This window comes from Myxocyprinus asiaticus, chromosome 1 (genome assembly GCF_019703515.2).
Source record: "Myxocyprinus asiaticus isolate MX2 ecotype Aquarium Trade chromosome 1, UBuf_Myxa_2, whole genome shotgun sequence".
NCBI classification, from domain to species: Eukaryota; Metazoa; Chordata; class Actinopteri; order Cypriniformes; family Catostomidae; genus Myxocyprinus; species Myxocyprinus asiaticus.
In genome coordinates, this window is record NC_059344.1 from 46703986 (window position 1) to 46716966 (window position 12981).

The window sequence follows — 12981 nt, forward strand, 5'->3', positions numbered from 1 at the left end:
TAATGCTTAAACACTATAAAATCTCTTGGTAGATTTCAGTTATGAACGACTCAAAATGATTCACTGACTCACTCATAGCACATAAGACGCTCATTTGTCGCCACCTAGTGACATTTCCAGAAGGGGTCACTGAACTAATCAGTTAATAAAATTGAACACTTTTGTGAAACAGAAGCTTGTGTTGTGGCATTGCAAGAACAAATCTACAAATTAGAAAAAAAGCAAATTTGTTGTTTTTTTTCATTACCCATTTAACGCTCTTGCCACCTGTGACCTCACACAGCGTAGCCTACCTATGTGACTTGTTTTGATTTTTTTTTTTTTTTTTGCATAGCCGAATTTCAAACATTACAAGTAAACACGCTACTAAGATGGACAGAAAACATGGACAAGTTCTTGAAAAGGAAAAATATTGACGATGGTTAGCCTATGTGGGATAGTGGTGTGCCGTAGAATTTTTTAGTCGTAAAAAGTGTCAGTGGCAGAAAAAAGGTTGGGAAACACTGCTCTACAAGAATTATCGCATAGGCTTCCATTGCTTTTCTTGCAATGACGCCTCATTTTGTAAATCAATATAAATGAAGCAGATCAATAAATCAGTGAGAAACAAGACGGTAACACAATCAACTAAGTCTTCTGATAGTGTAAGAGAAAAAAATGCAGTGGTGTCTAAAAATAAATCAGTTGATATTCATAATATTGAGATAATAAATAGTCTGCGTCAAGGAGATCATGAGTAAATGGTTCATAAATCCTCTTTAAGAGTCTTCTTAATGACATGGTATACAGTATACTTAGCTTTTTCTGAAGGAGTGTGACTTGGGCATTATTAAATTAATTGTGTTTTTCATTGGAGGTTGACACATCAGTGGGCATCTTTATGAAATTAAACTCTGCAGCACTGCTGTTCTATGTGGCATGACTTTCGTGTCCTGCTGCATAAAATAAATCGGCAGGGAGCTTATCTCTAACAACATCCTCATTAAAGAGTTTAATCTTTAAATACAGTATATATATCTGGATTTCACAGCACTTTGGGTCAACTTGTTTTTAAATGTGTTTTATAAATAAATGTTGACTTAACTAACTCAAATCCCCATCAATTTCAATCTCTCAATCTCCATCTATCTCGGTCTAAGAGAAACACTGCCATGTTTTCCATGGCTGCATTTACTAAACTAAATCTAGTTTAAATATTGGTCTATAACACAGGTCCATTTTTGTGAGTCTGAATCAAGAGGTTAAAAAGTTGGAGGCTGAATATGCCAAAGTCAGTGGAAGATTACCAAGAGAGTGCACCAAATTAAATGATTATAAGTTTGTGCATGAGTTTGGAGGAGAAAAACAGTTGGTGGAAGATGAGATTCCTGCTTATACTCTTTCCTCTTCATTCAGAGAATTAATAAGAATTAATCTACAGTATGTTTAAGGACCAAATTACCCACCAAGTCAGTACATTAAGGCACTGCAATGTGATTCCCACAAGTGTGCACTTTTGATTAATGAATAATTAGCACTTTCAAAGCCAATGGCATGGTGTGCTGTAAGTAGGGGGTTAATTGAGGGGGACACTTTTTATTATTATTTATTATTTACTTAACATTCCTGGTGAGTTAATGGTTCCAGCACCTGGAAAATCACATCAAGTTTGTTTGAAAACAAGAAGTTTGAATGTAATTCAAATGTGAGCACTTGTGAATGTGTGGAGACTGTGTTGTGCTGATGCCGGCTGCTCATACCTTTTAAAGCTCCTCTTTGGCTCATACAGGGAAAACACCGTCATGAGCATCGCACTCTCAGTTTGTAGCAGATGACAGTTAACACATTCACTTTGTAGCACATACAGAATACATACTTATTAAATTAAATAGCAGCCTTTTGCTGTTTAATAATCACTCTGAGTCACGTAGCGACCGGCTTTTCCAGAGTGGGAAGCTGCCGACATCACAGAAACACACTTCAAAATAAAAGCTCTGTCAAAATTAAAGGTAAATTTATAGGAAAAAAGTATGACAGAAATATTTTACTACTGTAACGTTATGTAATATTTAATGTAATACTACTACTACTAATAATAATAAATCTGTAGTAATTTTATTATACTTAAGCAGTATCTAACATCTGTGATGCTCTATTATGCAGCACTTTATTTGACAAAATATAACTCCATTGTTGTATTTTGGGTTGAGCTGTGAGGTTCTGCACTTCATTTGATAAAAAATAATACAATATTATGTTGGAAATTAATAGTTATATTTAATTTGATAAAAGTTTTAATGAATTCATTTATTTAAACACTATTTTGATAATAACATTTAAATAAACTGTTGATATGGAATTCAAAAAAACAAAAAACAAAAAACAAAAAAACAGGTATCGGACTTGGTATCAGCGACTACCAAAAATGAAGTATCGGTACTCGTTCTCAAAAAAAAAAAAAACAATAAAATGGTATTAGGACATCCCTAGAAAAAGTCTTTCTGTTGCTGGGGTAGACTCTTGTGTTCTCGTCAAGTGAACAATGAACTTCTTCTTTTACTGAAGAACAGACAATAAGTTTTGCTGATCCGAACATTTTCATCTGTAATCGAACTCAGCAGCATATCATCACAAATGCAGATTGTAATCCATAGCGATTCTGTCACCAAGCGTTTTTATTTTTTTTTCTAGGGTTATCCTACACTAAAATGACTAATGAAATCAGAAAGTTGAGGCACAACACAAAATGTTTTTATTGAACATAATTTCTTCACTTAATGAAAGCTGCATATACAGGTGCATCTCAATAAATTAGAATGTCATGGAAAAGTTCATTTATTTCAGTAATTCAACTCAAATTGTGAAACTCGTGTATTAAATAAATTCAATGCACACAGACTGAAGTAGTTTAAGTCTTTGGTTCTTTTAATTGTGATGATTTTGGCTCACATTTAACAAAAACCCACCAATTCACTATCTCAAATAATTAGAATATGGTGACATGCCAATCAGCTAATCAACTCAAAACACCTGCAAAGGTTTCCTGAGCCTTCAAAATGGTCTCTCAGTTTGGTTCACTAGGCCACACAATCATGGGGAAGACTGCTGATCTGACAGTTGTCCAGAAGACAATCATTTACACCCTTCACAAGGAGGGTAAGCCACAAACATTCATTGCCAAAGAAGCTGGCTGTTCACAGAGTGCTGTATCCAAGCATGTTAACAGAAAGTTGAGTGGAAGGAAAAAGTGTGGAAGAAAAAGATGCACAACCGATAGAACCACAGCCTTATGAGGATTGTCAAGCAAAATCGATTCAAGAATTTGGGTGAACTTCACAAGGAATGGACTGAGGCTGGGGTCAAGGCATCAAGAGCCACCACACACAGATGTGTCAAGGAATTTGGCTACAGTTGTCATATTCCTCTTGTTAAGCCACTCCTGAACCACAGACAACGTCAGAGGCGTCTTACCTGGGCTAAGGAGAAGAAGAACGGGACTGTTGCCCACTGGTCCAAAGTCCTCTTTTCAGATGAGAGCAAGTTTTGTATTTCATTTGGAAACCAAGGTCCTAGAGTCTGGAGGGAGGGTGGAGAAGCTCATAGCCCAAGTTGCTTGAAGTCCAGTGTTAAGTGTCCACAGTCTGTGATGATTTGGGGTGCAATGTCATCTGCTGGTGTTGGTCCATTGTGTTTTTTGAAAACCAAAGTCACTGCACCCGTTTACCAAGACATTTTGGAGCACTTCATGCTTCCTTCTGCTGACCAGCTTTTTAAAGATGCTGATTTCATTTTCCAGCAGGATTTGGCACCTGCCCACACTGCCAAAAGCACCAAAAGTTGGTTAAATGACCATGGTGTTGGTGTGCTTGACTGGCCAGCAAACTCACCAGACCTAAACCCCATAGAGAATCTATGGGGTATTGTCAAGAGGAAAATGAGAAACAAGAGACCAAAAAATGCAGATGAGCTGAAGGCCACTGTCAAAGAAACCTGGGCTTCCATACCACCTCAGCAGTGCCACAAACCGATCACCTCCATGCCACGCCGAATTGAGGCAGTAATTAAAGCAAAAGGAGCCCCTACCAAGTATTGAGTACATATACAGTAAATGAACATACTTTCCAGAAGGCCAACAATTCACTAAAAATGTTTTTTTTTATTGGTCTTATGATGTATTCTAATTTTTTGAGATAGTGAATTGGTGGGTTTTTGTTAAATGTGAGCCAAAATCATCACAATTAAAAGAACCAAAGACTTAAACTACTTCAGTCTGTGTGCATTGAATTTATTTAATACACGAGTTTCACAATTTGAGTTGAATTACTGAAATAAATGAACTTTTCCACAACATTCTAATTTATTGAGATGCACCTGTAGACACGGGTTCTCGAGGGGATAAATACACAATCACACACATTCAGAAGGTACATTTTCTCTATGAATCACATCCTAAATCACTTTTTTGTAATTGTTTAAGTTCACGTCATACTCCTGTTGTTATTTCGCTGAGCTCCACATGACAGGGAATCCTTCACCATTTTGTTTTGGCAAGTGTGTCATACTTCCGACTGAAGAGAGCAAGATCTCAGCATAACAGTCTGCATGTGTGACACCCTCGGCCAAAATCGAGTTCTTTGGAGTCTTGTAGCATGACACCGGCTTAACCAACATCACCCAACATCTTTCTCTAAGAGTCTCTCTATCATCTTTGTTCTTTTCATTCCTTGCAGGTTTATCAGATCTATGCACATCAGTCTGCTGAGGAGGTTCATAAAGTGCTCATTTCAGTTGGAGCGGACTATATTGTGCTAGAGGACAGCATTTGCTACGAGCGCAGGCACAGCCGTGGTTGCAGGCTGAGGGACCTGCTCGACCTGGCAAACGGACATGTAGGTCACACAACATCTGTAGTTCATGCCCACACACCATGCTTGTTCCATTTAAATTAGCTATATCAGAAAGGTTCTTTGGGTACAAGAAACTTTTTCAGACAGCTTAAATAAAAAAATTTGCCCTTTACAGAATTCTTGATGTGACAGTAAACAAATATACTTTGCGATAGACACGAAACTCCTGGTCTTGCTTTAATTATTTGCCATTTTGGAAATCTTTTTTGCTTTGTCTCTTTGATTATTTTGTGTACAGCAGATCCTCATATTTTTTATTTTGTCACGTCTTACTCACAGCCTGTAGTCATTAAATGCTGCGATTCTCCATCTTCTAGAATTAGTTCTACATTGTTACCTTGTTCCACCACGGAATAAGAGTCAGCATCTGCCCTGCATGCAATCTAATCAAGCTCAAGTGACTTTTTGGTTGGATAGCTTGATTGTTCATATGTATTGATTACAGTTGTGCAGAATATCAGAAAAAAGCAAAGCTAAATTTCTAACTTCTAAACTGCTACATGTTTGTGTATCTTTGCATACACGTCAGCAAAAAAAGTCATCTCCATCACATCTCAGCAAAAAACCTCTGGCTGTAAGTAGCTTGTCAGCAGCTGTCATTCATGTATCTGAGGTGGTTGCAATGCCTTTGAAAGACCTCACAGAAGTTTGCCTACCTTGCTCCTCTGATCCATACTGCTGCCAGTCAATGAAAGAGCCTCGCTCACTGACTCTTTTGATGCTGCCAGATTCCTTCCTTCAGGATGCCTCAAGCAGTCTGTTCCTGCAATTCACTCTTGTTACACGTTTTGCATGCGTTTGTTATTTTAGCATTGATTAAATCAAATTTCAAACCCCACTCCAAAGATTGATCTTTGGAGTTTGTTGATTGTTGACAGAATTACTGAAGAAGCAATGCACATGTAATACCCATGGTCCAGAAAATGTCATGTGTAGAGTTGGATATTCTTCTTTTTTTATTATTCCTCTCTGATCTTTCCCATGGGTGCAGGTTCTTTCAATCTCTAGGTGCTCATATTACCCCACAGTGGCATTTCAAGGCCTTTCTGTTAATTTGGGAATATCTCTCAAAGTAAATGTTTAAAAACCTCTGGGCACAATTTCTCAAAGATTAGAAAGAGAAAGTGGAAGGCTTTTTAATAAGATGATATACTTCTGAGACTCCCCTCCAACTACTGAGAGTCTACTCTGCATTTAAAAATATAAAATATAGTGAAATAGCACCTAATGGAAAAGAAGTACAGTTATAAGACCAATTTATTTGTGTCTATTTCAGATCATGGATGGCTCTGGTGAAAATGACCCGGACCTCGTCCCAGCATCTCACCCGCGATTTTGTGAAGCCGTTAAGACTGGTGTTCCTCCGTATTCTAAGCTCTTCACTCGAGTGTTCAAAAACAAGACCTTTCACGTGTACAAGCTAAAGAAATCCAAGAAGAAAAACAAGGCAGATAGTGCTGGTCCATAGTGCATACTCTCGCACTCATTTCTCAATAGCAGGCGCCCACCTCACTGGATGTCTGAACGCCCCATCTGGAATGTTCAATGAGTGTGATAGTAGCAGGTGTGTGCACGCATGAGAGAGATTGGAGAGATGCCTGATTGCGCCAGTATGCGCTAGATGATTTGGTGCGTGTCTGTGTGTGTAAATCTTGCTCTAAGCCAGTCTTCCGCAACAGGAGCTCAAGTTTAACATGGAGGGGAAGAAAATCTATTTTACTCACACTCCATCGCACCCTCTCTCTGTTCATTGTATCTCTCTAAACACATGCCCCTCAACCAAACACACATGTATGTGCATTCACACACATACAATACTTAGGGAAGGTACGCAGCTGCTTTCACAACTTCATTCCTCTTTCACACATCTAGCCAAATATAGAAATAAAGAAAGGGAAAATTCATTTTAATTGGAATTCACAAGAGCAGTTTGGGGTAATTAGTGTCCGTGGCAGTGCTGACTTTACGTTTGCCAAACTGGTGGTCTCAGTCAACAAAGTTGGACTTTCAAACTCAACGTCACCTCCTGATGTCTGGCTGCTTTTAATGAGAACAGTTTCTTAGTCCATACGTAAAAAAGATGCTGCTGAATTTGGTCCCCCTAACAGTGACAAATCTGAACAATCAACCTTACTCATGGGCGCCATAATTTCACATTGAAGAATAAACTGTCATACCACTGTGAATATCATTGCTTGTTCAGTCTACTAATTAGCATTGGAGTATAAATTAGTGCCTGTCACATTGTTTTTAGTGGCAGAGGAATTACATTGAAACTTATTTTTGTTGTTTGTTTCTTTGATATAGTGGGAATATGTTTTGTGTTTTAGGTGAAATGAAACTAGTTTAGGGCAGTTTGTAGGATGAAAAACAGTTGCAAATGTTCTTAAACACGACATACATGTTCCATTGCATTTCTTTATCCTGCACTGAGAAATTGTTTCAAATTTCATTGGAGAGTTTCACTTTTTAGGTCAGGGTAAAACATTTATTGAATGGTCAACCATGTTCAACATGATCCTCAGATTTTCATCCTAAGAGATAAATAAAGAGTCTTTTGTGTTGGAAAGTGCCTTCCCATTTTCATATAAGCTCTGTTGAACTAAAACACATCCATTGAGCTGCTGCGCTAACAAGTCATCGTTTTTAAAAGATCTTGAGTGGCTTAAAGTGCTACCGAATTCTACCCAGCTTCGATCTTTCCTGTCCTTGTTTTTGTCTATTTTTTAGGATGTTAGCTGAATATCATTGTAAAGCAATTCAAATTTGTTTTGCACAACCTAGAGCACCTCTGTACAGTGTTTAAAGATAAAAATGGTATTCCATTTTTCCAAAATTCAGTGTGTAGCCACAGGGCTCCTCGATGACATTCTGAGATTGTATTGTAATATGGTGTAATACAGATCTGTCAAATGGTTTACATTTAAACCTTCGCTTTGCACATTGTCTATGTCAAAACACATTGACACTCAGCAGATGGTCTTTGTGGTGTATAGTCTTTGATTTATTTGCTGATATTGTTTAAATGTATGAATTCTTGATACTGTTTATTTGGGATATACATTGCACTAGCTTGTTACTGTGGTATTTCACGCAAATGGATTGTTTGAAATGTTGATTTGTCCTTTATCATCATTTTCAGTGTATGTTCTGTGTATGTTTTCCATTTTTTTAATAAAAGCAGATTTGTATGTTAACTAAAAAATAAATTCTGACATGTGAACTTAAAGCACAAAGGTATTTTTATGAATACAGTTAACATTTTTCAGTCCACTTTCATTGTATGTTCTGTATTGTCCCCAACTATTTACGACATAGTTTCCATATAAAAGTCAATTTACCGTTACTTTTTAAGAGACTTGCAATAGAGATATTCCAAGATATTAAATACCCTGCTGTTTTCTTTGAATGCAGCCATTTTTAACAGTAATGTTCAAGTATCATTGAAGCCATAACTGATGAACTCCATTTATTCAGAAAAGACAAAAGAAAAGCATTTTAAGGATGCAAATACAAAATGACAAGATACTTTTAGCAACTAAACAAAAGATTAAATAATCCATGAAAAACAAAAACGGGACAGAAGCGTTAGATCCTGTTATTTCTTTTCAAAAAAGCAATTACGTCTTCGATATGCACAAATGAAGTAAAACAGTTTCACAAAATATAGCACTGTATGTTCACCACACAAATAAACAGGTGGCCGTGGTTCAAAATCGAAGCGGAATAGGTCTTGTAAGATAAGGAAATCTGCAATTCTGTTTTTCATTCATGAATGCCCTCACCTCACACTGTACCCGCTCCAATCCCCTAACAAGGATGATTGCAATAACATTGGCCTCTTTTTTCACTATATGAAATAGCAAGCATTGCACTGTATTTCTGAGCTTCACCTTAATTCTTTTTTTTTTTTTTAATCTTGTTTTATTCTCTTGTTGCTGCCTTTGGAAAAATTGGCACTTTTGAGATCCATAATAAGAGTGACGATTTCTCCTTCAAGTTTTCCACCTCCCATGATCCTTTGGTGCACAGCATGACAGTGAACGATCAGTTCACATTAGGATTAGCACTCTGATGTCTTTTAACACACTCCTACACTCCCCACTCTCCTCAGCCAGCCTGTCATGCTCTACATATGCATTCTCCTATAAAATAAAATACAAATTACTGAAATGATAAAAGGAGGGCAAAAACATTGCTTGAAATGCATAAAATACAAGGTTGGCATTTGAGGCTTCATGGGGGGAGGCTGCATGACTTTTTAGTGTTCCATTTGCGGACCAGTAAAGAGGCACACAAAGCTTTCCTTCGCCACATGAAGCCTCACCACAAGCTCATTACACCTTACACGGAGATGATTAGGGTCTGAAACCATCAGCATGCACACTTGCACTCACACTTTTGCACAAAATGCACCTGGTGCTGAGGCCCATCTCTTCTTCACCGCATTGGTGAATAATGTGATGGGATATGAGGGGGCTTCAGAGTTATTTACAGCAGGAGAGGAAATAATGATACGGTTGGATAAGCTGGTTTGGTTAATAATACGATACTTTCAAAAGGAAGCAAACTGGAGTCTAACCCCTGCTCACTATAAGCTTATTCCAGTGCTGAAAGCTCTTCAAGTTTGAGTCAATCATATAGAACAACACACTTTTTTTCATTTGTCTTAATGGCTATCCTTTAATTTGGCAAACTTTGAGGGCTGTGATTGGTACTACTCAGAAAAGCATAAGAGCCGTAGGCTTTCCATACTTTTCAGCTGTAGATAACTTCCCTCATGCCAGCCACTCAACCTTGTCCCTCATCTCAGACACATTTGTATTCTAGCCATTCTTTCGATCCTTTTTAGCTGGAAAGAGAGGACACAATCTGTATTCCCAGGGAATATCTCCTAAAATGCCAAACAATAAGGCTGCATTTTCTGGTTTCGTTTTCTGCAGTGTTTTCCACAAATCTTCTGTTTTTATTAGTCTTTTTCCCCCATCCTGCCTCTTTAATACTTGCATCCAAGTGAACAGAATTTATATGGAGGGATGATCAAATAGAAAAATGCAACAGTATCCAGAACAAGCAGCAAAGAGTTTTCAGAAACTGGCCAATGAAGTCAGCGGAGAGGACAAGTCCCCTCCAAGTCATATTCAAGCACCTCAGTTTATTGTTTTCATTCCTTCTTTCCTTTATTTAAGAACACATAGACGATACAGACATATAGAATGGTATATCAGGAAAGATCAGACCGTAGCACGTCAGAGGCACTCCATTAGTGTCTGTCACAAAGACAACAACTGGTTCCACTAAAATCATTGTCATCCACAAGTCACTGTAATAAAGACGCCCATGCTGGGCTTGAAAAATTGCCATGACCACAACTTGTATCCCGGATTGGCACTTCCCATTTGATGCTCGTTAAGAGTCCCAGATCTGGCTCCGTATGCAGGGGGAGTCATCTTGCATGAAGTAATACAACCAGAGAAATCCAAATAGGCATTTTCAGAATAAGAAATACCTCTCTGGTTTTCACGAAAAAGTATTTAGTGGTCTCCCTCCTCTCCTCAGACTGCAGGAACTCTTCCCTCAGAGGTCACTTCCCTCAGCTCGCTCGTAGAGGGCTTTCAGCTTCTCAAAACATGGCCCCCACTCTTTCAGACACTCCTGACCCACTGTTCCCTCTTCCAGCCCAGCGGAGCTGAAGGAACTCAGTGACCCGGCCAGAGAGCCACCTCCCTCCGTGCTGAAGACCTGCAGGGAGTCAAAGGGTGCCGTCTCCGAGTGCTGGTCGGCATCACGGATAATTTCACACAGGTAGCGGGCCAGGTCCTGGCTGGAGAAGGACAGGCTCTTGCGGGCCATCTGAGCTGCTTGGCTGGTATTTGCAGTCTGGCCTTGAGCTGGAGAGCGGGAGGGGGGCACATCCCTGCGGATGGTGGTGGTACCTGATGAGATGGAGGAGGTGGTGGTGGCAGTGCCTGCTCTGGAGGGAGGGTCAGGCTGGCAGAAGTGTTGCTGTTGCTGCTGGGAGGGAGGGTGGTGGTGGTGGATGGCTCGGGATCGGCTGTACTGCACCGACTGGGCTGGACTGGGCTGCAGGGACTTCTGGAGCTCTGCCATGTCATAGGCATTCTGAAGGAGAGAAAGGGAAAGGGGAAACAGAGTAAAATTGAAGGCACACAGCAGTGACAAATAACAAGATCATTAGCATTACATAATGCACCATTACATTCAGGCACCGTAGAGCTTTCCTTGTAATAATGACACAAAAGTGCAACAATTGATACCTGCACTAATAAGACAGAACTCAGTGACTAAATAAGCAGCTTGTCTGTTCTTCTTCATCTCACCATGTATTATTCCCCAAAGTGTTAATGGCATTAATCCGGATTGAAGCTGCTAATGCAGCGCTCTGATTAGCACCTTTGTGTGTCTTCCTGCACCTGAGAGGAAGAAGCCTGACAGACGTAGTGAAGAGTACAGCCCGGCATTACACACTTAGTCAGCACAACAAAACACGGCACCAATCCCACGGCCTCCATTCCCATAGAACGCCAACATTAATCCTATTCCACCGAGGCCAATTCCCCACATTATTTTGTGGTGCAGTGCTAGGGGGAAGAAAAAAAATACCCCTTGAGGGAAAAAAGGAAGAAGAGAAGATGAGGAAGAGAGAGACAGAGAGGGAGTTGTGTGTGACACGGCTGTGGGTGTAATTGATTACATGATGAGGGAGATGTGTGAAGCCTCATCAGATGGAAAGGATCAGAGAAGCACTATGCATCTGATAATCATGTAACAGGATTTTACACACAGCAGACATGAGAATGAAAGATCCTGCAACATATCTACACCCACATACTTCAGATCAGAGGAACAGCTCCAATGGCAGTTATGTCAAACATCCAAAACCACATGTTTGCTGGGTATCAAGTGAGGTTTTGTAGGGAGAAACCACATTCCGTGCCTTTCGACAGCATGACACAAAATATATTTCTACAACCTCTTGGCATTCACTGAAGCCACTTGTCATCAGCATCAGAGTGCATTTTTTAATGCTTGAGGTTGTCATAGAGACTAACTGACATAGGCGCCTCATTGCGACAGGGTGTCATGACTATCTATAGCAAGTTGTCATAGTACCTTTGGGCACTTAGTTGTTCTCTTGTGTCAGAACAGAGATTATTTAGCAGAGATGAGCCACATATATTAAAATTAATGGGTGAAATTGGAACGCTCAACCAAGGAGCTTGCGCCCAACAGTAAATGGATGTAGAAAGGAAGTCCCGCCTTACAGTTAAAAGAGCCAATCACCTTTTAGATACAGACATCACCTGTCAATCAACTGTAGAACACGCATGCATATTAGCTATTCAAGCTGGTTTTTATTACGTTTTTTTATCGTAATATGAGGGATAGAATCACAATTTATGATTCCAGTATTGTCAGATTTTAATGCTGATTTGAAATATGTTCTTTGATCATAATCTTGACCAACCGTTTTTGAGATTTTAATCTTTCTCCATTCAAGTCAATAAGAGCTGCACTGGCATGACTGGAAAAAGCCTCCCGAGAGCGTTCCAAAGATGACCGACAGTGGACTGACTTGCTAGAAAGACTTTGGTCAGAAGCAGCTGACATTGTGAAACTTCTAAAATGGTCACAGATTCTCTGACCTGTGTTTGAGGGTGCATGTGAGAGCTCTTTCTAAGGAATAGTTCACCCAAAATTAAAATTGTATCACCATACTCACCTGTATGACTTTTTAACAAAAACAATGCAAGTTTTCATGTAAGTAAATGAGCTTCTCTCATGCACCCTTACGAACGTGCAATGAATTTGAAGATGTTCACTTAATAATGATTTAATTTGCAGGTTGGTTTTCTGAATGCCTTCAATTTTGGGGTTGTTTTTTGTATAAACCCACCACCACCACCACCCTATGGCTTTGTTCACACTGCAGGAAAAATCAGATTTTTTTTTCTCAAATCTGATTTTTTAGTCTGATTGTTCAGTCTGCAGTCACTTTTGCTAGCACGTCCACATTAGTTATCATAGTAATGATGCCAGCTTGTGTATGTTCACCATGTGTGGATGTTTTTCA

At 39.2% G+C, this 12981-nt stretch overlaps 2 protein-coding genes across 8 annotated transcripts in view; one reads left to right on the forward strand and one right to left on the reverse strand.

Moving 5' to 3' along the window:
* The window catches only part of LOC127443402 (probable C-mannosyltransferase DPY19L3), a 57166-nt gene extending 49056 nt beyond the window's left edge, over window positions 1-8110 (forward strand). For 6 of the 7 annotated variants that reach the window (XM_051702009.1, XM_051702000.1, XM_051701992.1 and 3 more), the window contains 2 exons: window positions 4710-4868; window positions 6163-8110. In XM_051702009.1, the coding sequence (XP_051557969.1) occupies window positions 4710-4868; window positions 6163-6354 (351 nt within the window). In that variant the 3' untranslated portion in view covers window positions 6355-8110. Of the gene's footprint in view, window positions 1-4709; window positions 4869-6162 lie in introns of those variants that run through there. The other variant, XM_051702024.1, reaches the window with a different exon arrangement.
* A 245-nt stretch (window positions 8111-8355) lies between these two features.
* The window catches only part of LOC127443208 (neural-cadherin-like), a 379800-nt gene continuing 375174 nt past the window's right edge, over window positions 8356-12981 (reverse strand). The window contains exon 33 of the mRNA XM_051701811.1: window positions 8356-11009. Coding sequence (XP_051557771.1) covers window positions 10464-11009 — 546 coding nt within the window. The 3' untranslated portion in view covers window positions 8356-10463. The remainder of the gene's footprint in view (window positions 11010-12981) is intronic.